The 22,242-nt window shown below is 39.3% G+C and overlaps 1 protein-coding gene across 3 annotated transcripts in view; it reads right to left on the bottom strand.

Annotated features, from left to right (window-relative positions):
- Positions 1 to 228: 228 nt before the first annotated feature.
- KATNBL1 (katanin regulatory subunit B1 like 1) overlaps positions 229 to 22,242 on the bottom strand; it is a 70,478-nt gene continuing 48,464 nt past the window's right edge. The window contains exons 3-10 of one of the 3 annotated variants that reach the window (XM_033190682.1): positions 14,878 to 14,918; positions 13,017 to 13,296; positions 8,528 to 8,646; positions 7,286 to 7,336; positions 7,106 to 7,195; positions 6,667 to 6,756; positions 5,313 to 5,406; positions 229 to 1,925 (exon numbers count right to left, since the gene is read on the bottom strand). In XM_033190682.1, coding sequence (XP_033046573.1) covers positions 1,893 to 1,925; positions 5,313 to 5,406; positions 6,667 to 6,756; positions 7,106 to 7,195; positions 7,286 to 7,336; positions 8,528 to 8,646; positions 13,017 to 13,296; positions 14,878 to 14,918 — 798 coding nt within the window. In that variant the 3' untranslated portion in view covers positions 229 to 1,892. Of the gene's footprint in view, positions 1,926 to 3,568; positions 3,757 to 5,312; positions 5,407 to 6,666; positions 6,757 to 7,105; positions 7,196 to 7,285; positions 7,337 to 8,527; positions 8,647 to 13,016; positions 13,297 to 14,877; positions 14,919 to 22,242 lie in introns of those variants that run through there. The other 2 variants (XM_033190681.1, XM_033190684.1) reach the window with 2 other exon arrangements.

Genomic DNA, 22,242 nt, shown 5'->3' with positions numbered 1-22,242 from the left:
CCATTTGAGATGAAAGGTTTATGCTAAGCTATACATAAGGTCTTCCTGAATTTGTGAGATGGATACCTGAGGGAAGGTGAAATCAATAGCTATAAAAATATTTTGTGTGTATGTAAAGTTAATGAACCTACAAAAGCATCAAACTCCTGTCCACAGCCTCTTTAGCACCATACTCCAACCAAGTTAACTGGTTCAAACTGTTATATAAGACAGTGATAACTACAGGAATAAGCACAAAGAAAGGTTATATTTTATCATGTTAAAGTTACACAGAGATAACAGGTTTACAATTCAAATTCCCATGTCCTGAAAACTGGCCTCTTAAATAACTCACATTCTCAAAACACAGAAGTGCAATAATCTGAAATTATTCTAATCTAAAGACTTAAGGAAATAATTATTACAATTCATGTTCACTGTGAGGAATATCTAGCTATATAAAATATAGCTACACAAAACCAGAACTCAGTGAAACATAACTTTTTAAAGCAAGAAATTCGCTTGTGATTCATATCAGTAGTCATTAAACGGGTAAATGCTAAAGGTTTACATTCAAGTGCTTGAAGGACTACTGCAGAGAAATTCAATTACTAAAAACCTTTGCTCAGATGGATGTCAGGCATATTAAGGATGGGATGAAGTGTGAACCACCAGCAATGGTATTAAACCCCAATCATCTTCAAGACAAGTAAGATTTAGAGCTGTTAAGACATTCTAGAATTTGGTTCACTGACACTAAAAATGGTATTTTAAAAAAAGACCTCATACAGTCTGCTGGCATATCATATTAACCATTAGAGGAGGTAGTGACACAAAGTGTTGGAATTTAAAATACAAGGTCAGCATTAACTGTAAACCACTCTAAATCACTGTATGTAACTCTTTAAAAAAAACATATGTAGTGAAAAAGAATTAGAATTCATACAAAATCAGAATTTAAAAAAGCAAAAAATAGAAATATTTAGTCAATTTACTCAAATGAAGGAAGTTTAAATGATACAGGAATGAAAAATATTAGAAATCTATGTACAATAAAAAGTAAATATAAATTAGCCAAGTCCATGGACACTTCCAGTTAAACATTCATACAAAAACATATTCACCTTTTTCCTTAGATAGGGATAACACATACATACATGACATGATGATTCTGGCAAAAAGTATCAGAGATACTAAAACTATTCTCAAGTTTTAAAAATGGTGCAGAGAGTGTTTCAAGAACATTCTACAAGAATGTAAGCCCCTGATTTAATTCCATGATTTTATCATGCCGGAAGCATGGTTGGTTTTAGTTTTTTAAAACAGATATTGGTATCATAACATATTGGCTTATTAATAATTAAGGCATTTTACATACACAGTATCTCAGTGTGAACAAAAAATGTTTAATATTGATTTTTTCATGTTTTAAACTTTCAGTCTTTTCAACATAAGAAAATAGCTGCACACATTTAAGTGTTTTGTTTTTTTTTTAATAAAACACAATCTTAAAAAAGTTAATGATGATTGGTCTTGGTGGTTCCTAGTAATAAGTCCTGTCTTACTTTTTCACATAGTATAAATTATATTTTTATGCAGGATTGCATTAAAATCCAGTAGTTCTTAATGTTACCAAATAACCATATAACTCCCAAATGCAGCAAAGGTGAATAAATCTTCATAGTGCACTTTCACCTCAATGAAATTGAAGCTGCTCCTTTTGGATATTTTTCCACTTCAATGTGAAGTAGACTGTTGGGATTTCATTAGTGGTTTCATTATGTGGCTTTTTAAAAGAAAAAATAGTTTTGATTTCTTCCACAGTTCACAGTTCTCAGACGAGACTTTTTTTTGTAATTATACAGTTCAGGGACGTTTTGAAAAACCAAATGCTCTTTAGTAGATGAAATCTCTCAATGTAACTGTAATAAATAAGCATCTACATCCTTAGAAGATAAAACAAAAACATTTCATTAGACAGTACAGCAAATACACACAAAAACAAACCATTTTCTTTTCTTGTTGCTTAATTTGCCTTAGTTTCCTTTTGTGGCCTTTTGAGGGTAAAAGATGTGTCTTGTTCAGTGCTTTTATCTGCAGTTGTTCAGCACAGGGCCTGGCACATAGTATGTGCTCAATAAATATTTGCTAAGTGCTAAATGAATGTGTTAGTTCCTATGCTCAAACAACTCTGCTTTCATAGCTAACATTCACAGAAATTCTATCAGTGCTGTTTACTATCAGTGTTATATTCACTTGAACTCAGCTTGACAACAGCCTCTTCTTCCAATTTCTTTTTTTTTTTGAGACAGAATCTTGCTCTGTCATCAGGCTGGAGTACAGTGGTGTGATCTCAGCTCTCTATAATCTCCACCTCCAGGGTTCAAGTGATTCTCCTGCCTCAGCCTCCCGAGTAGCTGGGACTACAGGCATGCACCACCACAACCGGCTAATTTTTTGTATTTTAGTAGAGATGGGGTTTCACCATGTTGGTCAGGATGGTCTCGATCTCCTGACCTCATGATCTGCCTGTCTTGGCCTCCCAAAGTGCTGGGATTACAGGCATGAGCCACCGCGCCCGGCCCTCTTCTTTCAATTTCTATACTCAAAAAATTACAAATTAATTTGATGGTTTAATTTTGTAATAAAGTCTCATCATAACTTAAGAAACTTCACATTGAACTTTTAATCACTCAATATTGTCCTCAATAATAAACGGTACCTTAAAGTCATATTCACAATAAAGCTTCTCCCTTTGTAAAAAACTGACTGTGGCCAAGTGTGGTGGTTCCCACCTGTAATCCCATTACTTTGGGAGGTGGAGGTGGGTGGGTCACTTGAGGTCAGGAGTTCGAAATCAGCTTGGCCAACGTGGTGAAATCCTATCTCTACTAAAAATACAAAAATTAGGCAGGCATGTGTGTAATCCCAGCTACTCGAGAGGCTGAGGCAGGAGAATCACTTGAACCCAGGAGGCGGAGGTTGCAGTGAGCCGAGCTTTCGACAATGCACTCCAGCCTGGGTGACAGAGCAAGACTCTGTTTCAAAAAAAAAAAGATTCTGATTGAAAGCAAATTTCAGTCATAAGGAACAATCATTTTTTAGTTCTATACAGAATGCAACACCCCTTTAGAGTAAGGTAATACTGGTCATACATGCTCTAAAAACCTAAAACAACAACAAAAACCTCCTAGGAAATTGATTTGTTTATAAGATTTTCATCATTAAGAATTCTATAGGCCAGGCTCGGTGGCTCACGCCTGTAATTTCAGCGCTTTGGGAGGCTGAGGCAGGCAGATCATGAGGTCAAGAGATAGAGATCATCTTGGCTAACACGGTGAAACCCCGTCTCTACCAAAAATACAAAAAATTAGCCGGGCGTGGTGGTGGATGCCTGTAGTCCCAGCTACTCGGGAGGCTGAGGCAGGAGAATGGTGTGAATCCGGGAGGCGGAGCTTGCAGTGAGCCGAGATCATGCCACTGCACTCCAGCCTGGGCGGCAGAGCGAGACTCCGTCTCAGAAAAAACAAAAACCAAAAAAACAGTTCTATAGAGTAAAATCCCACACGGTGGTAACAAACTTGGTTGATATATCATTTTGCTTCTATTTTTGAAGGTATCTGAGACCTTTTTTTTTTTTTGGCAGGGGGGCCATGGTCTTCCATAGCAATGGCCAGAGTTCCTTTGTGGCTGTCACTTTGACAGGAGATAAGCTTCTGGTTGGTCACTGTTGGTATCACTCCCATTTGCTTTTCTTCCCTCAGCTAGATTCATTCCCTGAAAGCATCTGTCTCTTGTAAGATGTGAACTTATGATCTTGGAATAGAAACCAGATTATCCCTCAAGGATACCTGGGTTTGCCCAAGCCTCTGTTTCCCTTAGCATTGTATTTATTTTTCCCCTGAATTCTAAGTAGTTGTTTTGTTTACGTAACTAGGTCCATGACATAAATCCTCTTATTTAGAAATATATATACATTTCTAAATATATAAATAAATATATATATTTAGAAATATATATATTTAGAAATATATAAATATATATATTTAGAAATATATATATATTTAAAACCAAAGAATGCTTTTTATATTCCTAATGCCCATTTATGATAGCAGTATGCCCAGTAATAGAGTAAAAATATTTCTGAATTACAATTTTTTCTTCAATTATTTTTTAACTACCAATGTTTTTTCTTTTTTTTTCAGACGGAGTTTCACTCTGTTGCCCAAACTGGAGTACAATGGCTCGCAATCTCGGCTCACCACAACCTCCACCTCCCAGGTTCAAGCAATTGTCCTGCCTCAGCCTCCCAAGTAGCTGGGATTATAGCCATACGCCATCACACCCAGCTAATTTTTTATATTTTTAGTAGAAACAGGGTTTCACCAACCAGGCTGGTCTCAAAACTCCTGACCACAGGTGATCTGCTTGCCTTGGCCTCCCAAAGTGCTGGGATTTCAGGCATAAACCACTGTGCTCGGCCTAACTACCAATGTTTTCTGGAGTTTAAATATTAAAATTCAAACTAGCAATTTTTACTTTTTCCTTTAAGAGATAAATCAATAAAGACCAAAGTCAAATTCACTGTGATTTAAATAGTTTACCTTCTCAAAAAGCATAACATTAGGAAAAGTAAAAATTAATCTCCAAAACCATTTAATTGTGTTCCTTATCCCTTGTTTCCTGAGTTCCTCATCTTGTTTTCTGATGCTTTCCTTACTGGATTCTCAAAATTTTTTCAAATATTTTTCTCTGATTAAAACCCTCTGTAAATATCCTCTAGCATGGCCGGGCACGGTGGCTCAATCCTGTAATCCCAGCACTTAGGGAGGCCGAGACGGGCGGATCACGAGGTCAGGAGATCGAGACCATCCTGGCTAACATGGTGAAACCCCGTCTCTACTAAAAAATACAAAAAGAAACTAGCTGGGCGAGGTGGCGGGCGCCTGTAGTCCTGGCTACTCGGGAGGCTGAGGCAGGAGAATGGCGTAAACCCAGGAGACGGAGCTTGCAGTGAGCTGAGATCCGGCCACTGCACTCCAGCCTGGGCGACAGAGCAAGACTCCATCTCAAAAAAAAAAAAAAAAAAAAAATCCTCTAGCATAGCATTTCAGGGGCTGTACATGAAACATGTTCAATGGCCAATTCCTGTGCTTGCTGCCAAGGTCACAGTTACACCCAGAGGACCTGAAGCATTTGCAAATATGAAATTGACTTTAGACATCAGAACAGTACCAAATTATTCTGCCTAGAGACTTGAAAAATTCATTAATAAATGTAAAATATTATTTCTAATTTTTAATGTTTAATTTATAAGCTTAAATATAGATTACCTTAGCTATATTACCAGTATATCCTGGAACCAAAGTAAGATGGTTTTCCTGTTCCCATAATCCATTTAATTGTTGTTTTAAAATTTTTATATTTCTAAAACAAAAAAAGGAAGAAAAATGAGAAAGCAAATATATTAAGATATAAACTTTCATCATAAATATGCATAATAAAAACCATCCTAAAATTTTTCAGGTATTTATCAGGAGAAAATGATGCTATTTGAAATAAAATATTCGGGAACGTGGAGAGAAATTTAAAAAAAAGTCAAATAACTTTCAGAATAATACACGTCAGTCATGAAAATTAAAGGTTTATTCACATAATACCCCCATACACTTCCAATTTAATTAATTCTTGGAAAAAAGAAAAGATGTTTTGTCAATTCCAAAATTAATAAAATTTCGTACTTGATTTTGATTAAAAAAAAGAAAGAAAATACTTAGTTGTCAAAGCAGGTAAGAAAATGACCAGGCATTTGGAACATTTGGACATTGCTTGGGTGTGAAATAGAAAATTTTGAGAGCCTATAAAAGAAATTGTGGACTTTTTTTTTTTCTGAGACCAGGGCTGGCTCTATCGCCCAGGCTGGAGTGCAGTGGTGTCATCTCGGCTCACTACAACCTCCACCTCCTGGGCTCAAGCGATCCAACTGCCTCAGCCTGAGTAGCTGGGACCACAGGCGCACACCGCCATACCTGGCTAATTCTTGTATTTTTTGTAGAGACAGGGTTTCATCCTGTTGCCCAGGCTGTCTCAAACTTGTGAGCTCAAGTGATTTGCCTGCCTTGGCCTCCCAAAGTGCTGGGATTACAGACAGGCACCAGCCACCGTGCCTGGCCCAAAATTATGGACTTTAAGGAAACTGTTGGGAGATATTCTTCTGTGGTTTCATGATAATCTGGCTATACTCTAGTAGAATACCCACAATTTTCACATCAAGGCAGTAATAATATACTTTTTAGAACTATAAACATCGACATCAGACTTTCAGGTTAATGTCTACGCTAAAGGACCCTGCAGGGTGCCTCCATTCCTTATTCAACTATGGGCATCTCTTTTCCGTCCCTTACTCATATAATGAATAGGAGGATTAAACTGCTATTGTGTTTTTCTTCTAAAATGAAGGGTAGGGTTGTGCCAGAAGAAGAGATAGAGGGGGTTAGTAGGCTCTGGAATTCAACTTCCAGGTGTGGTTTTCACAAATGAACAGTCTCTTAAGTTAGTATCTCTCTGAATATGAAGAGAATAAATACCACACACTGATGAAAATGGGATAAAGTTATTACCTAGTTTAATCAAGCTGCTTTCCTGAAGAAAATTTCAGCATGAGTTTATCTTTAAAGGTATACTCACCCATCACTTATAATTTCTGTTTTGGATGATAGTTCTGACCACCACCTTTTAATGACTGCTTGAAGCCAGTTTAAACCAACTATAACATATCTGAAATGACATTTTGTTACAAAATTCAAGTGTTTTCATCTAAGAATCCTTTTTATAAGAGATGATACTTTCCTTCCCAAAAAACACATACACACATTGGTCTCTTCCCTTTTAAAAAGTTGTTACCTTCATGATCTATTCCACAAAAGTATATTTTATGTAACTTGTTTAGAGATGCTTTTATAATTGTCCTTCAGTCATTTCATACTCTTTTCCTAATTGTACTATTAGCTTCTTGAAAACAGAAACCTTGTATGTCTCATGGAGCCCAATCTACTATGTACTCACAAAGCACAAAATCAAGGATGTTGAAAAATAAAAATGAATCAAGATTCAGATTAGCACTTACTCTTCAAATTTGCTTTTAAGTAGTGACTTGACTAGAGGCAACAAGTCTACACAGCAGCCAAGTGAGATATATTGTTTTTCTTCCTGTAAACTAAAATAAATACCAAGTTATAAAAATATGGATGGGCCATAATTCGACCTCCTTTAATCTTACTTTTTTTCTGAAAAATATTGTTTTTACCAATTGGTGAGCACAGGAAGGCAATCTACCACAACGCCAAGATCTTCTATCCTGAGAGTACAAAAAGAATAGCATTGCCTTAGAGAGCTGATTTCCTTATTTACTTTCATATTATGATTATTCACACTGCTTTTGAGAAATTCATTCATTTAACAATGTCAGTATCTACAATGAGTCAGGTCTGTGGATACAGCAATGAAAAAAGACACAGGGCTTGTATTCCAGTGTGTGAGCAAGTGTGGGGGTTGGGGGGTGGGGCAGAGACAGGTAATAAACAAATAACTAGACATAAGACATATAAAGCAAGTTGATATAAGTGCTATGGAGAAAAAACAGGAAAGGGAAACAGGGAGTGCAGTAATAGGTATTTTAAAATAAGGTGGTCAAAGAAGGCTTCCCTAAGGTAACATTTGAGAGACTTGAATACAATGAGGAAAGTAATGCTTCAAATTCCCACTCAAAAGGGATGTTTACTTTTTATTTTTATTAAAAAATTTTTTTTCAAGAAACGGGGTCTCATTCTGTTGCCCAGGCTGGAATGTAGTTGCATAATCACAGCTCACTACAACTCCTGGGTTCAAGCGATCCTCCCAAGTACCTGCGACCACAAGCACGCATCACTGTGCCCGACTAATTATTTTTATTTTTTGTAGAGATGGAGTTTTGCTATATTGCTCAGTCTCTCACTCCTGGGCTCAAGTGACTCTCTCACCTCAGCCTCCCCAAATGCTGGGATTACAGGCAAGAACTGCCACACCTGGCCTCAAAAGGGATTTTTAGAAGGTTAGTTTTCCCATATTGTTATCTCTTAGTTTTACAGGTAAGAATGGCAGTCAGAAAAGGTAACAGGTTTGTTCAATCTGATAAAACACTGTATTCTGTATTTTGGTTACTCTTAGATGGGTGATGAATGTAACGTAAGCCATACTGTCTCTACTGAAGCTACATATAGGCAGTTTAGAATAATGAAGAAGGTTCACCTGAGCTCAGGAGTTTGAGACCAGCCTGGGAAACATGATACCTCATGTCTTCCAAAATTTTTTTAAAAAAATTAGCCAGGTGTGCTGATGTGTGCCTGTACTCAGCTACTCGGGAGGCTGAGGTGGGAGGGCTGCTTGAGCCCAGCAGGTTGAGGCTGCAGTGAGCCATGATTGTGCCACTGCACTCCAACCTGGATGACAAAGCAAGACCTTGTCTCAGAAAAAAAGTGATTGAACAAAGAGGATAAAACGTCACACTTACCTCAACAAATAAGCTACAAGTTCACTTATACTTCTCTTTCTCCAGAAAGTTAAAGCTACATTCAATCTCATATTCCTGCTGAACAAAACTTGGGCCATTGTTTCATGGTCCTGAGAAACCTGAAAGGCAATAATCTGATTTGTTAAAAAGCATACTGAAACAGGGTATGAAACCATTTTTTTATTAAATCGTTCTGGTAGACATAGTTAAATATTATGCAAAGGTAACTCCTTTTACTGGCCCACTAAAAGGAATACTGCAGTTGACCATAGTAAACAAATGATCTGAACAAATTTAAGACCCATTTATACTTTTTACTAGCTACCGTTTTTCTTTTAAAACCCAATAATTTGCCGGGCGCGGTGGCACAAGCCTGTTATTCCCACCACTTTGGGAGGCTGAGACGGGTGGATCACGAGGTCAGGAGATCGAGACCATCCCGGCTAACACAGTGAAACCCTGTCTTTACTAAAAAAATACAAAAAACTAGCCAGGCGAGGTGGCGGGCATCTGTAGTCCCAGCTACTCGGGAGGCTGAGACAGGAGAATGGCGTGAACCTGGGAGGCGGAGCTTGCAGTGAGCTGAGATCCGGCCACTGCACTCCAGCCTAGGCGACAGAGCGAGACTCCGTCTCAAAAAAAAAAAAAAAAAAAAAAAAAAAAAAAAACCAATAGTTTGTAAAATTATTTTTAGCTGACCTTTACTAGGATTATATATTTACATGTTAATTTATAACATGGATAAAAGAAAAATGTAAACATATAGGCTAGTCATTACCAAATGAATGGCATGAGAATCACAAAAACTCAGTTTTTGACAAGTGCTGTAGTATCATTTAAATTTATCTATTTATTGTTATGTAATGAAGTGTCATTTTCCTGTTCTAATGTGTTTAACACAGAACTATGTAAGATAAAAAGTAAATACTCTCTACTTGCCCACAAAAACATCCAATATCCCTCCGCAAAAATAATCCGTAGACAAAGACAAACTAAGTACACATATAACCACTCTGAAAAAGTCATTATCTATATTGTTCAAAACCTTTTTTACCTATAATATATGAACATTTTTCAACGTCAAAACATAGTTCAAGCTTGTTTTTGGAGACAGGGTCTTGCTCTGTTGCCCAGGCTGGAGTGCAGTGGTGCAATCTCAGCTCACTGCAACCTCCACCTCCCAGGCTCAAGTGATTCTCCTGCTTCAGCCTCCCCGAGTAGCTGGGATTATAGGCACCCACCACAACATTCAACTAATTTTTCTATTTTTAGTAGAGATGGGGTTTTGCCATGTTGGCCAAGCTGGTCTTGAACTCCTGACCTCACATGATCCGCCCACCTTGGCCTCCCAAGTGCTGGGATTACAGGCATGAGCCACTCCACCAGGCCCAACTTCACTTTCAAAGAACAATAGCATAGCCTGGCACAGTGCTGTGTGCCTACAGTCCTAGCTACTTGGGAAGCTGAGGTGGGAGAACCACTTGAGCTCAGGAGTTTGAGTCCAGCCTGGGAAAGACAGTGAGACAGTGAGACCTCATCTCTTAAAAACAACAACAACAACAAAAAACAACAGCATATTCTCTAGTCTTTATATACCATAATTTATTTAGATTCTGGTTTTTACCTATCAAAACTATGCATCAGTGGACATCCTGATGTATGTAAATATGTGCACTTGTACAGATACTTTTGTTAAAATTAATTCTACAATTGGAACAGCTAGGTCAATGGTTATATGTATTTTAACTTGGCTAAGATGCTATGGTATCACTTTCAGATTTAGGTTTTTAGAGCAGGTACTGGTCAATCAAGAAAAAAGGTATGAAACAAGAATAATCAATAAACCTATTAGTTAAACGTAAGGTTTAGTGAAAAGTAGTGAAATTGAGAATGTAACGTTTTGGAGGTTCTTGAGAAAGATGTCTCTGTGGTAGTTTTTAAAATGCGCAACTGAAACATTTTTTAAAAAACTTTTATGCTGGCCAGGCACAGTGGCTCACACCTGTAATCCCAGCACTTTGGGATGGGGCTGAGGCACGTTGATCGCTTCAGCTCGGTAGTTTGAGACCAACCTGGGGAGCATGGCAAAACCCTGTCTCTATAGGAAATACAAAAATTAGCTGGGTGTGGTGGCGCACGCCTATAGTCCCAGTTACTCTGGAGGTTGAGGTAGGAGGACTGTTTGAACGTGGGAGGTGGAGGTTGCAGTGAGCCAAGATTGCACCACTGCACCCCAGCCTGGGTGACAGAGCAAGAGTCCCTGTTTCAAAACACAAAACAAAACCAACTTATTTTATGTTCAGGGACACATGTGCAGGTTATACAGGTAGTTTGCATGTTGTGGGGGTTTGGTGTACAGATTATTTTGTCATACAGGTAGTAAGTGTAGTAACTGATAGGTAGGTTTTTGATCCTCACTCTCTTCTCACCCTCCACCCTAAGGTAGGCCTAATGTCTGTTGTTCCCATCTTTGTGTCCCTATGCACTAGCGTAGGGTTTAGCTCCCACCCCAACTGAGAACATGAAGTATTTGGGTTTCTGTTTCTGTATTAGTTCGTTTAGGATAATGGCATCCAGGTTCGCCCGTGTGACTGCAAATGATATGATCGCGTTCTTTTTATGGCTGCATAGTATTCCATGGTGTATACGCACCACATTTTCTTTATCCAGTCTATCACTGATGGGCATTTCCATTTGATTCCGTGTCTTTGCTACTGTGAATAGTGCTGCGATGAACATACGCATACATGTGTCTTTATGGTAGAATGTTTTATATTCCTTTGGGTATATATCCAATAATGAGATTGTTTTAAGTTCTTTGAAAAATTGTCACACTGCTTTCACAATGGCCGAAACTAAATTACATTGTCACCAGCAGTGTATAAGTGTTCCCTTTTTTCTACAACCTTGCCAGAATCTGCTATTTTCTGACTTTTTAATAATAGACATTCTAACTGGTATGAGATATCTCATTGTGGTTTCAATTTGCATTTCTCTAATGATTAGTGATTTTAGGTTTAGCATTTAGGCTGAGCATTTTTTCATATGCTTGTCAGCTACACGCATGTCTTCCTTTGAAAAGTGTCTGTTGTGTCCTTTGTCCACTTTTTTTTTTGAGACAGAATCTCACTCTGTAACCCAGGCTGGAGTGCAGTGACATGACCTTGGCTCACTGCAACCTCTGCCTCCCAGGTTCAAGCCATTCTTCAGCATCAGCCTCCCAAGTAGCTGGCATTATAGGCGTGCACCACCACGCCTGGGTAATTTTTGTATTTTTGGTAAAGACACGGTTTTGCCACGTTGGCCAGGCTGGTCTTGAACTCCTGACCTCAAGTGATCCACCTACCTTGGCCTCCCAAAGTGTGCCACCACGCCCAGCTAATTTTTGTATTTCTAGTAGAGATGGGGTTTTGCCACGTTGGCCAGGTCCAGTTGTAGAATATTTCTATCACTCTCAAAAACGCTTTTGAGTATGTTAAAACAACTAGTGTTGCTTGAGCCAGAAGAGCAGCAAACCACAGCAGGTTTGCCTGAACTATGCTTTAACTATGCAATTTCAAGAGCCCAGCAAAACGTGTCTGGATAACTGGCTTCAGTGGCCCACTTTTTTTTTTTTTTTTTTTTTTTTTTTTTTGAGACGGAGTCATGCTCTCTTGCCTAGGCTGGAGTGCAATGGCATGATCATGGCTCACTGCAACCTCTGCCTCCCAGGTTCAAATGATTCTTTTGCCTCAGCCTCCCGAGCAGCTGGGATTACAGGCACCCACCATCATGCCTGGCTAATTTTTGTACTTTTGTAAAGACAGGGTTTCACCATGTTGGCCAGGCTGGTCTGGAACTCGTGACCTCGGGTGATCTGCCTGCAGATGTTGTCCTTCTTTTTATTTTTATTTTATTTTTTTTGAGACGGAGTCGCTCTGTTGTCCAGGCTGGAGTGCAATGGTGCGATCTCAACTCACTGCAACCTCCAACTCCCGGGTTCAAGTGATTCTCCTGTCTCAGACTCCTTCTGAGTAGCTGGGATCACAGGCACCTGCCACCATGCCTGGCTAATTTTTGTATTTTTAGTAGAGATGGGGTTTCACCATGTTGGCCATGCTGATCTCGAACTCCTAACCTCATGATCCACCCACCTCAGCCTCCCAAAGTGCTGGGATTACAGGTGTGAGCCACTGTGTCTGGCCTAGTGCTCCACTTTTTTAGGCAAGATTTCTCCTTTTCTCTTCCTTTAAATATCTACTGGCTAACTTGTCATACTGGATAGTTTTAGCAGCCTGTTAAGCATTTCATCCCATCTTAGAGAAATGGAATAAATTATTAATTCAAATTTGGTTAATCTAGAAAATTGTCTCAGGGAGTTACTATGACTTAAATAAGTCTACATTCAATAGGTGGCAAATTATTCTGCTAGTGGAATATGGCAAAGAAAAAAATCAAGATTATAACAGGAACAAAGTTAAACTAGACATGACTTAGAGAAAAGACTTACCTCAGAAAAAAACCCACTATATTTTGATGATGGGCTTTCTGTCTGTGAAGAACCAGAATCACTGGAGTTAACCAAATATGTTCGACTATCATGGTGTAATTTTTCAGGCAGGTGGCCTGCACAAGCCAGTTCGTTTTCTTTATTTGCCATGTCACAGCCCCCACTTCCAGGGGACTGTTTTTTTCTGTAACAAGGATTTGGAAAGGGATGATGAACTTTCTTTCTGCGATAGATCACTTTACGAAGTTTATCTGGGCTTTTCAAAGTTTGTCCAACTGTTCTGTAAAAAGAATTTATTTTCTTAAATGAAAAAGAACCATATGAAATCCTTTAAAAGTTTTAAACAGAGAATTAATAGGCTATATTTTGTGATTGTAATCCACTAAAATTCAAAGTAGAATTTTAATAATCTTAATTCTGAGTTGAAGAGGAAAGTAAAAAGGAAATTACAAATTATCTGGAAGACAATGTAAAGGATGACATTTTATACCAAATAAAAATGAAGACAGACATAATAACTAGAATGCTTTTAAAAATGAAATATTAAAGGCCATTCTGGGAGTAACAAAATCACAACATTTTCTAGAAACCTAATCTTTTCCTAACAAAGTAGCAAATAAGATTGCAAGTTTGTATATTTTAAAGTTCAAGCTGAAGTATATTAATTTATTTGAGTAAGACAGAACACAATAGAGCAAGCCTCATGGTTTAATATAGTGGTTCTCAAATGTTTTAGTGTCAGGATGCTTTGCCCCCTTAAAAATTATTAATGACTCAAAATAATCTTTTTTTTTTTTGAGACAGAGCCTTGCTCTGTCACCAGGCTGGTATGCAGTGACGTGATCTCGGTTCACTGCAACCTCTGCCTGCCAGGTTCAAGTGATTCTCTTGCCTCAGCCTCCTGAGTAGCTGGGACTACAGGCGCGTGCCACCACGTCCAACTAATTTTTGTATTTTTAGTAGAGACAGGGTTTCACCACATTGGCAAGGATGATCTCAATCTCTTGACCTTGTGATCCACCCGCCTTGGCCTCCCAAAGTGCTGGGAATACAGGCGTGAGCCACCATGCCCGGCCAAAATAATTTTTTATGTGAATAATATCTGTTGATATTTACTGTGTTAAAAACTAAAACAAAATTTAAAAACATTCGTTAATTCATTCAAACAACAGACTAATTACATATTAATACTAACACCGACTATCTTACCAAAACCCCATATTTTCTAAAATAACTTGTTTAAAAATGAGAAGAACGGTACTGTTTTACATTTTTATGTATCTCTAATATCTGGTTTAACAAAAGACAGCTGGGTTCTCATTTCTGCTTCTCCATTCAGTCTACTGTGATATCAAATGGCATACAGCTTCTTGAAAAATTATATTGTGCCCTCAAAAAAGAGAATGAAAATGAAGACAGTCAATGTCTTAGTATTGCTATAGAAGTAATTCTGACTTCACAAATTCCATGAATGGTCTTTAGGGACCCCCAGGTCCTCAAATCACACTTCGAAAACCAGTGGTTTTGTAGAAAGTGCCTTTAGAAGTTAGGCAGATCTGAGAATGAATGTCATTCTTACCACTTTTCTAGCTATATGATTCTGAACAAATCACTTAACTTCTCTGATCTTAAGTTTTCTCATCAGCTGTTAGGGGTAATGTTATCTATAGAGTAGGACTGTTGTAAGGAGCAGAGACAATATTGATGTGTTTATTAGTGCAGATACTGGCACAAAGGAGCTGTCTGACAATAAGTTAATTATTATGATGACAAAAGAGAATGCTTATTTTTTCCCTTAATGTCATCCTTACCCGGCTTCCATATTTGTTGTTTACCACAAACTTTTTAAAGAAACTCTTACCTATTTATATAAGCAGCCAACTGTTTTGGAGATTTCTTAACCTGAAAAATGAAAGTAGATAGTTGATGTTAGAAACAAATGCTCAGTGCTGCAAAGAAGAATCAGCACTCCGGCAAAAAGCTTTCTCAGTAAGGCAATTTACTTTTGGAGAAGGGTGTCACTCGCGCCTGAAGTGGTCACAAGAGTTCACTGGACAAGGGAGGAGAAGGGGCTCTTATCCCTAACGCAGCTAGTCCCTCCTGCTGTGTCATTCCCCTATTGGCTAGGGTTGGACAGCACAGTCTAAACTAACTCCGATAGGCTATCTGGGTACGAGCCACAGTGGCGGGGTGAGCAGTTTTGGCGGGAAGGATGGTTACAGAGCAGGTGACTAAGGATGACTAAGGACAGAGCAGGTGACTAAGGATGACCTAGGACTCTAAATATGTGAGTATAAAGGGCAGAAGGGGGTTGTTTACTAAAACTAAGGGCAAGGAGGTGTAAAGATCAAGGAAGTTAAAGTTTAAAATGGAGAACAAAATATAAGGAAGCTGAATATACTGGCATACTGGTTCCCAGAGGAACTCAGCACTCATTGTACTTAACAATTTCCCCCTTTTGAATTTTATAGGTCTCCTCTTCAAACTTCTTTAACATGTCTTGGCTTAGCTGTTCTGCTTGGTTTTCTAAAAGAAAGAGCTTGTCAGAATACAGTGGAGGGGAACTGACAGAAGTTTTAGTAAGGGCTGTTTCTATATATCTTTGGACTAGCCTGCGGATGCAAGGTATGATGCAGCATCCAACAAGGATAAGTACTACTGCTACAGTCGCAAGGGAAGTAAGGATGGAGGCTATGATCCCTTTCCATTTATCAAACCATTTTTCTAGCCACCCTGTGAAGGGGTCATTTACTCCTGAGTTTTTTGCTAACTCATTGGACAGAGCAGTTAGACCTTGTGATGCCTTTGTTATACTTTCATCAGGGGTGGTATTGTTTGGGATGAAGATACAACATTGAGTTTTAATCATGATTCAAACTTCCTCTTTTTCTGCTAATATCAAGTTTAAGGTCATTCTATTTTCCCAAGCCATCTGGCTAGTAGGCCCTAATTGCTCAGCTATTCCTTTAACAGCATATCTAGTATAGTTAATAAACTGCTGTTGGTTGTAATAGGTGTAATATATCTAATCTACATTTTTATTAATTGTCACCCACCAAAATATTGACTCAAATCCAGTAGCTATTTGATCTCAGGTCTTAAATTTATTTGGTACTCCTCATGGGACTCTAATTGCATCTAAATAAATGTGGGAGTTGAAAGACCCATAACGGGCTTCCCTTGCTTTATGACGTTGTGTTTTTTTAGTTTCTCTGGTTGATAAAATGCCAGGGTGAAAGGGATAGTCAATTGGACTAGGGCACAAGTGACACTCCAGTTACTTGGCAGAGTGCCCAGCAAAGGTCTACCACAATATCACCATACATCTGCTTGGGGCTGTATAAGGGCTGACTGGTTGGTGAGCTCTTGGAAAGTCTTAAGCTCACTTCATCCTTTTAGGTCTCTAAGGGATGCTAAGTTTCCTCTTTGTCGTGAGAGACACAAAGTGAACTCAGTGTTGGGAGACAGAAGCTGGATGGCCCTCGGCTGACCTGCAGGGTGTTGAACTTTGGGATATAACAGAGAAAGAGCTTGGCACGACTTGTTACCCCAGGCTGTGGAATCTTGGAAAAGAGCTACCATAGAGCCCATGCCCGGTTGACTGGAGGACCATCATAGTGGAAAGGGGACAGTCTAGGCCTCTGGCCTGCTGTGTGCACAAGCATAACAACTGCTATTGTTTAAAGTGTAGATGAAATATTTAATCTATTCCAACCAGGCATTTGCATTTTGATATCCTGTCTCAACTGCCAAAGTTTGTTTTAGGTCTTTGACTTCTACAATAGCTACCTTGGTCTTGTCATTAGATGGAGGAAGAACAATAGTTTTGTTGTGGGAGATTCTGGAAGAAGGCTTAGGGGAAGGTATAGGTGGTGGGGAACAATGAAGAGTATTTCAAAGGATTTGGGTCTGCTCCTGAAACTTCAGCCTCCATACTATAAATCTGGCTTAAAGAAGGGAACTGGCTTAGAGAAGGGGAAGAACTTAGAGGGTTTAAGATAATAGCCTGTACTGGATTGCATTGGTTTAGGTGACAGTTAGAGGAAGCTGTTCCTTTAGTAAAATGAATGTATGGCTTTAGGAAATTACAACTACTGGTTGGGGCAGTCTACTCTTGCTCTTTAGTGTTCCACAGAATGTTGGATCAACTATGGCATAAAAGTTTTGTATTGGGAGGGCAAGACTCTCAGTTTATACTGGAATCTCCGTCCAACTCTTCCCAAACTAACTTATCCCAGTTAACAGAATTCCAGTCTGAGAAGAGCTAGGAAGGACAAAGATACTTTTCCAAAGTGGAGAGTTGCCTCTGGTTTGACACATCTCCACAGGGCATCACGAGGCAAACATCAAAGGTAATAGTTTGGGGGGAACTCGACCTAGTTACATTAATAACAAGAGGACTAGCAATAGATGGGAAAAAGAAAGAGATGCAACATAAGAGGATCAAACCTGTTTTAGCTTTAGCTTATTTGGAGTTAGCCCTAGAATAGCTGTCCATGATTCTAGAGGAGGTGGTGCTCTTTTGACCTGGGTGTGATGAGTCCATCCTATTTCTGCTGTTTTAACTGTGTTCTCAATGGTTAGAAGCACTAGGCAGGGTCCTTCCTAAGCTGGTTCGAGTTTTCCTCCCCTCCAACTTTTGACGAGGCTGTGGTCCCTAGGCTGATGTTGGTGTACTGGAAACTCTCGGAGTGGTGCCTGTGTTAAAAGACCTTTAGTTCTGAGGCAAGAGAAAGTGGAAGATAAACCAAGTACATAATTTCTGAGAAACTGATGTTTTGTTTCGAACTTGGGAATGTCAGCAGTGGAGTGCGAATAGAGCAACTTATACAACATTTCATAAGGGGATAAGCCGACATCTCTCTGAGGAGTAGTTCGGATTCTCAACAGGGCAATGGGAAGGCATCTAGTCCATGGCAACCAAGTCTCTAAGACTAAAATTTGCTTAAGTGGCTTCTTAGAGTTTGGTTCATTTTTTTTTTCCCACTCTTCCTGATGAAGGTGGGTGCCAGGGCGTATGATTTCCCATGTTATATCCAGTACCTGGGCTAATTTCTTAATGACATGTGCAGTGAAATGCGTCCCATTATCTGAATCAATGTTTCCTATTAATCCAAACCTGGGTGTAATATTTTCAACTAATGTTTTGACTACATTATTAGCAGTTGCACTTGAAAGGAAATAGCTTCTATCCAATGAGTAAGGTGATCTACTATTACTAGTAAATACTTTAGACAACCAAATGGGGGCATCTTGGTGTAATCAGCTTGGATACTTTGGAACAGTCTTAATTCCGGATACCTTCCCCTAAGAGGTGGTTTTCTGAGGGTCTGCTTATTAGTCTTCCTACATACTAGGCAACTATCTGTAACCTGTCATGCCAAAGCGTCAATTCCTACACACCCATAAACCCAAAGGACTGTATCACACATAGCTTGAGGCCCTCAGTGAGTCCCTTGATGCAGATGAGAGAGGTCTTCTCTCATGAGGGGATTGGATAACATTTTTCTTTGGTCTGGTAACATCCGTTTCCCTTCTGAATTTTCTTTGGCCCCTAATTTTATGAATTTCTCTTTTTCAGTGGGAAAGAAGATGGGAACTGCAGTTGGGGGAAGAAGGCAAGGGGTTAAGTGAACAACAGGCATTTCAGAGGAAACGGCAGCTTGTTTGGCTATTTGATGTGCAAGGTTGTTTCCCTGGCTTTCAAAAGAGATATCTCTTCGATGTCCTGGGACATGGACAACAGCTATTTCTTCTGGCAACTGGAGGTTATCTAATACTTGAGTGATTAATTCCTTGTGGACCAGGTCTTGGTCTTTGAAGATCTCATTCAGTCTAATTTTTTTTGTTTCAAAGGTGTAAGCTACCCAGAAGGCATGTTTGGAATCAGTATAAATAGTCCTTTCTTAGCTCTGCAGGTGCTTTAAGGCTTGATTTAATGCAAACAATTCACATGTTTAGGCAGACCAATTACTGGGTGGTATTCCTGACTCTACTTCTGCAAGGAGTTCCCCATCGACTACTGAGTACTCATTATGTCTTTTTCCTTCAATTACCCAGGAAGAGCCATCTATAAATAAGTGCTGCCCCGTTTGAAAGGGGTCTCTCTTAAATCGTGTCTGACTTTAAAATTAAGTCAATAAAATCTAAACACTCATGCTCAGGTCTCTTTAAATTTGGATTCTCAGTCAGGAAACCTGCTGGGTTAAGTGAATTACCAGTGGTTAGTGTTAAATTATCTCTAACAGGGTATCTTCGTATTTTAAAATTCTTGAGTCAATAAGCCACCTTTCTGCCTTCTGATTAAAGATATTTTTGACTTGGTGAGGTGTACTGACAATGAGGTTCCTTCTAAAAGTTAATTTTCTGTTTTTTTTTTTCTGTTAATAGGGCTGTTGCTGCTACAGATTGAATACATTTAGGCCACCCTCAGATTACAGGGTCGAGAATTTTTGACAAAAAGGCTATGGGCTGCTGGTGGCCCCATGTTTTTGAGTAAGTAGTCCTAAGGCTACTCTTTTGTTTACATTGACAGAGATGAAAAGGCAGTTCTAGGGGAAGGTAAAGCTAGGATGGGGACAGTTAACTAGTAACAACAGGGTGGGTGGTTTGGACTATCTAATTAATAGCTCTGAGGTCTTACACTAACTGGTATGACCTGTCTGGCTTCTTTACAGGCAGTATTGGAGTGTTATATAGGGAGACATACAGGGTTCAAGAAGCTCATCACAGAAAAGACCTTCAATTATAGGTTTTCAATTTACTCTGGCTGTTAAAGGAATAGGGTGTTGCTTTCTCTTTACTATTACCCTAGGGTTTTAAAAATTTAACATGAATCAGAGGAATCTGTAACCTTCCTTGATTCCTGTCTTTTGACCATACCTTGGGATGAATGTGTTCTCTGTCTGAGGTGGAGAGCAAGTTTAGGAAGGGGAGGAATTTTCCAATTGATTTGGAGGCCTAAGCCTAATTTTAGCATTAAATCTCTTAATAGATTTGTCCCTGCATCCGAAATTAATAAATTTGATGCTAGCTGATCAGTTTTTATATTTCACTTCTGTCTCCTCTAAGAGTTTTGCTCTAAACTCTTCTCCTTTTACCCTTGAGATAAAAAGTTCTTCTTATGAACAAGTTACACTAGATGGAAGATAACAAACTGAGGAGCGAGCTGCTCCTGAGTTGATTAAAAAGGTAATAAGCTCAAGTTTAGGTCCCACTTCTAAATTTATCAAGGGCTCTTGGTAGGACTCAAAAAAAGATACAGTCCCTGACTTCCCTAGTCTTCCTCAGAAGCTCTAAGTAGATGACTTTTTCTTTCTTTTCTCATTTGGGACATTTTCTTTTAAAGTGACCTAACTTTCCACATTTGAAACATTCGTTCTGTCCTTTTTTCTTTTCTACCTTTGAGCCTCCTGGCTTTACTCTTTCGTACCCTTCATATTGCCTGGAGAGTGGGGGTCTAGGTTCCTTACAGGTTCTGCCCCCGGGTACTTTGTTGTATGGTGGACAGCAGAATTTTTGCCTTCTTTTTTCTTCTTCTCTTCTTACATATACTTTTTGGGGTTCTCTTAGAAGCTCTTCTAAAGATCTACCTTCCCAGTTCTCTATCTTTTGTAATTTCTTGTTAATATCTGGCCAACTATTAGTTACAAAATGAAGCTCTGACATCCTTCATCTGTGTGGGGGGGGAGCAGTGTCTTCTAATTCTAGACCTACATATTTTCTCATTTGCTCTTTGAGTCTTTTTAGGAATTGTATAGGTCTTTCATCTTTTCCTTGTTATTGAAACCTTTTATAATGTTTTGGATGCGGGGTTTAGACTCTCGAATTCTTTTTATCATTTCTCTAAGGTCTTTTCATTATTCTTCTAATATTTCAACATTAGGCCTATGGGACTATCAGGGGGAATATTATTGTTGCTAGCTTTCTCCTTTTTATCCCTTATCTTACTTGGGGTATTTCCCATCTTGATGGTTTTGGGGTAAGGCTCAATCTCCCCTACTGGAGATTTGTCAACTTTTGAGGTGAAGCTCAATTTCCCCTACTGGAAATTTCTTGCCTTCCCTACTACTGGAGGTTTGTGTGAGGCTCAATCCCCACTACTGGAGATTTCTCGCCTTCCTTTCCTAGAGGCTCAACACCCCTACTAGAGGCTTCTTGCATTCTTCTACTTTCGCTTCGTCCTTCTCTGGCTGCTTCCCTAATGGGAACGTTAGATCCCTCTTGGGATTGGTGGGTTGGTATAAACCCCCAACCCAGACTCCTTTACAAGAGGGCTGCCCTAAGCTGTATGAGGTGACTACAAAACCACAAATCCGGACTCAACACTCGCTTTGCACTCAATTGTGCGTCTCATTCACGCACTTTCAACCTCCAAGATACCCCAACTACCAAGGAAATACTTTGTCGCTCTTGTGATGTTTCTTACCTTGGTCTATGCACAGGGTTACCTGGTATGTGATGATTTTTCTTTTTCCCCCAAGTTGTTGGTCTGTTTCTTCCTGTGTTGCTGAGAGTCTGGGTTTATTCATCACACCGGGTGTGCCTCGATTCCTTACCTGAGGCCGCCGCAAGAGGCTGAGCGGCATGCCTCCTCATGGGAGAGGACCAGAGACCCTTCCTCAGAGGAGAATGGGAATCCCGGATGGGCCCCCAAATTTGTTAGAAACAAATGCTCGATGCCACAGAGAAGAATCAGCACTCTGGCAAAAAGCTTTCTCAGCAAAGCAATTTACTTCTGCAGAAGGGTGCACCTGAAGTGGTCGCAAAATCACACTGGACAAGGGAGGGGAAGGGGTACTTATCCCTAACGCAGCTAGTCCCTACTGCTGTGTCGTTCCCCTATTGGCTAGGGTTGGACAACACAGTCTAAACTAATTCTGATAGGCTATTTTAAAGAGAGCAGGGGTATGAGCTGGAGTGGCAGGGTGAGCAGTTTCAGCGGGAAGGATGGTTACAGAGCAGGTGACTAAAATGACTAAGGACAGAGCAGGTGACTAAGGATGACTAACGACTCTAAATATGTGAGTATAAAGGCTAGAAGGGGGTTGTTTACTGAAACTAGGGGCAAGGAGGCATAAAGAACGAGGAAGTTAAACTTTAAAATGGAGAACAAAATATAAGGAAGCTGAATATACTGACATACTGGTTCTTTGAAGAGGAACTCAGAATTCATTGTACTTAATAATTGAGGCATATTTAAGTTCATTAATACTTATGTAAATTT

The sequence above is a fragment of the Trachypithecus francoisi genome, unplaced genomic scaffold (assembly GCF_009764315.1).
Source record: "Trachypithecus francoisi isolate TF-2019V2 unplaced genomic scaffold, Tfra_2.0 Lachesis_group3, whole genome shotgun sequence".
Lineage (NCBI taxonomy): Eukaryota > Metazoa > Chordata > Mammalia > Primates > Cercopithecidae > Trachypithecus > Trachypithecus francoisi.
The sequence above is the reverse complement of the archived record's forward strand: the minus strand, read 5'-3'. Positions and strand labels throughout refer to the sequence as shown.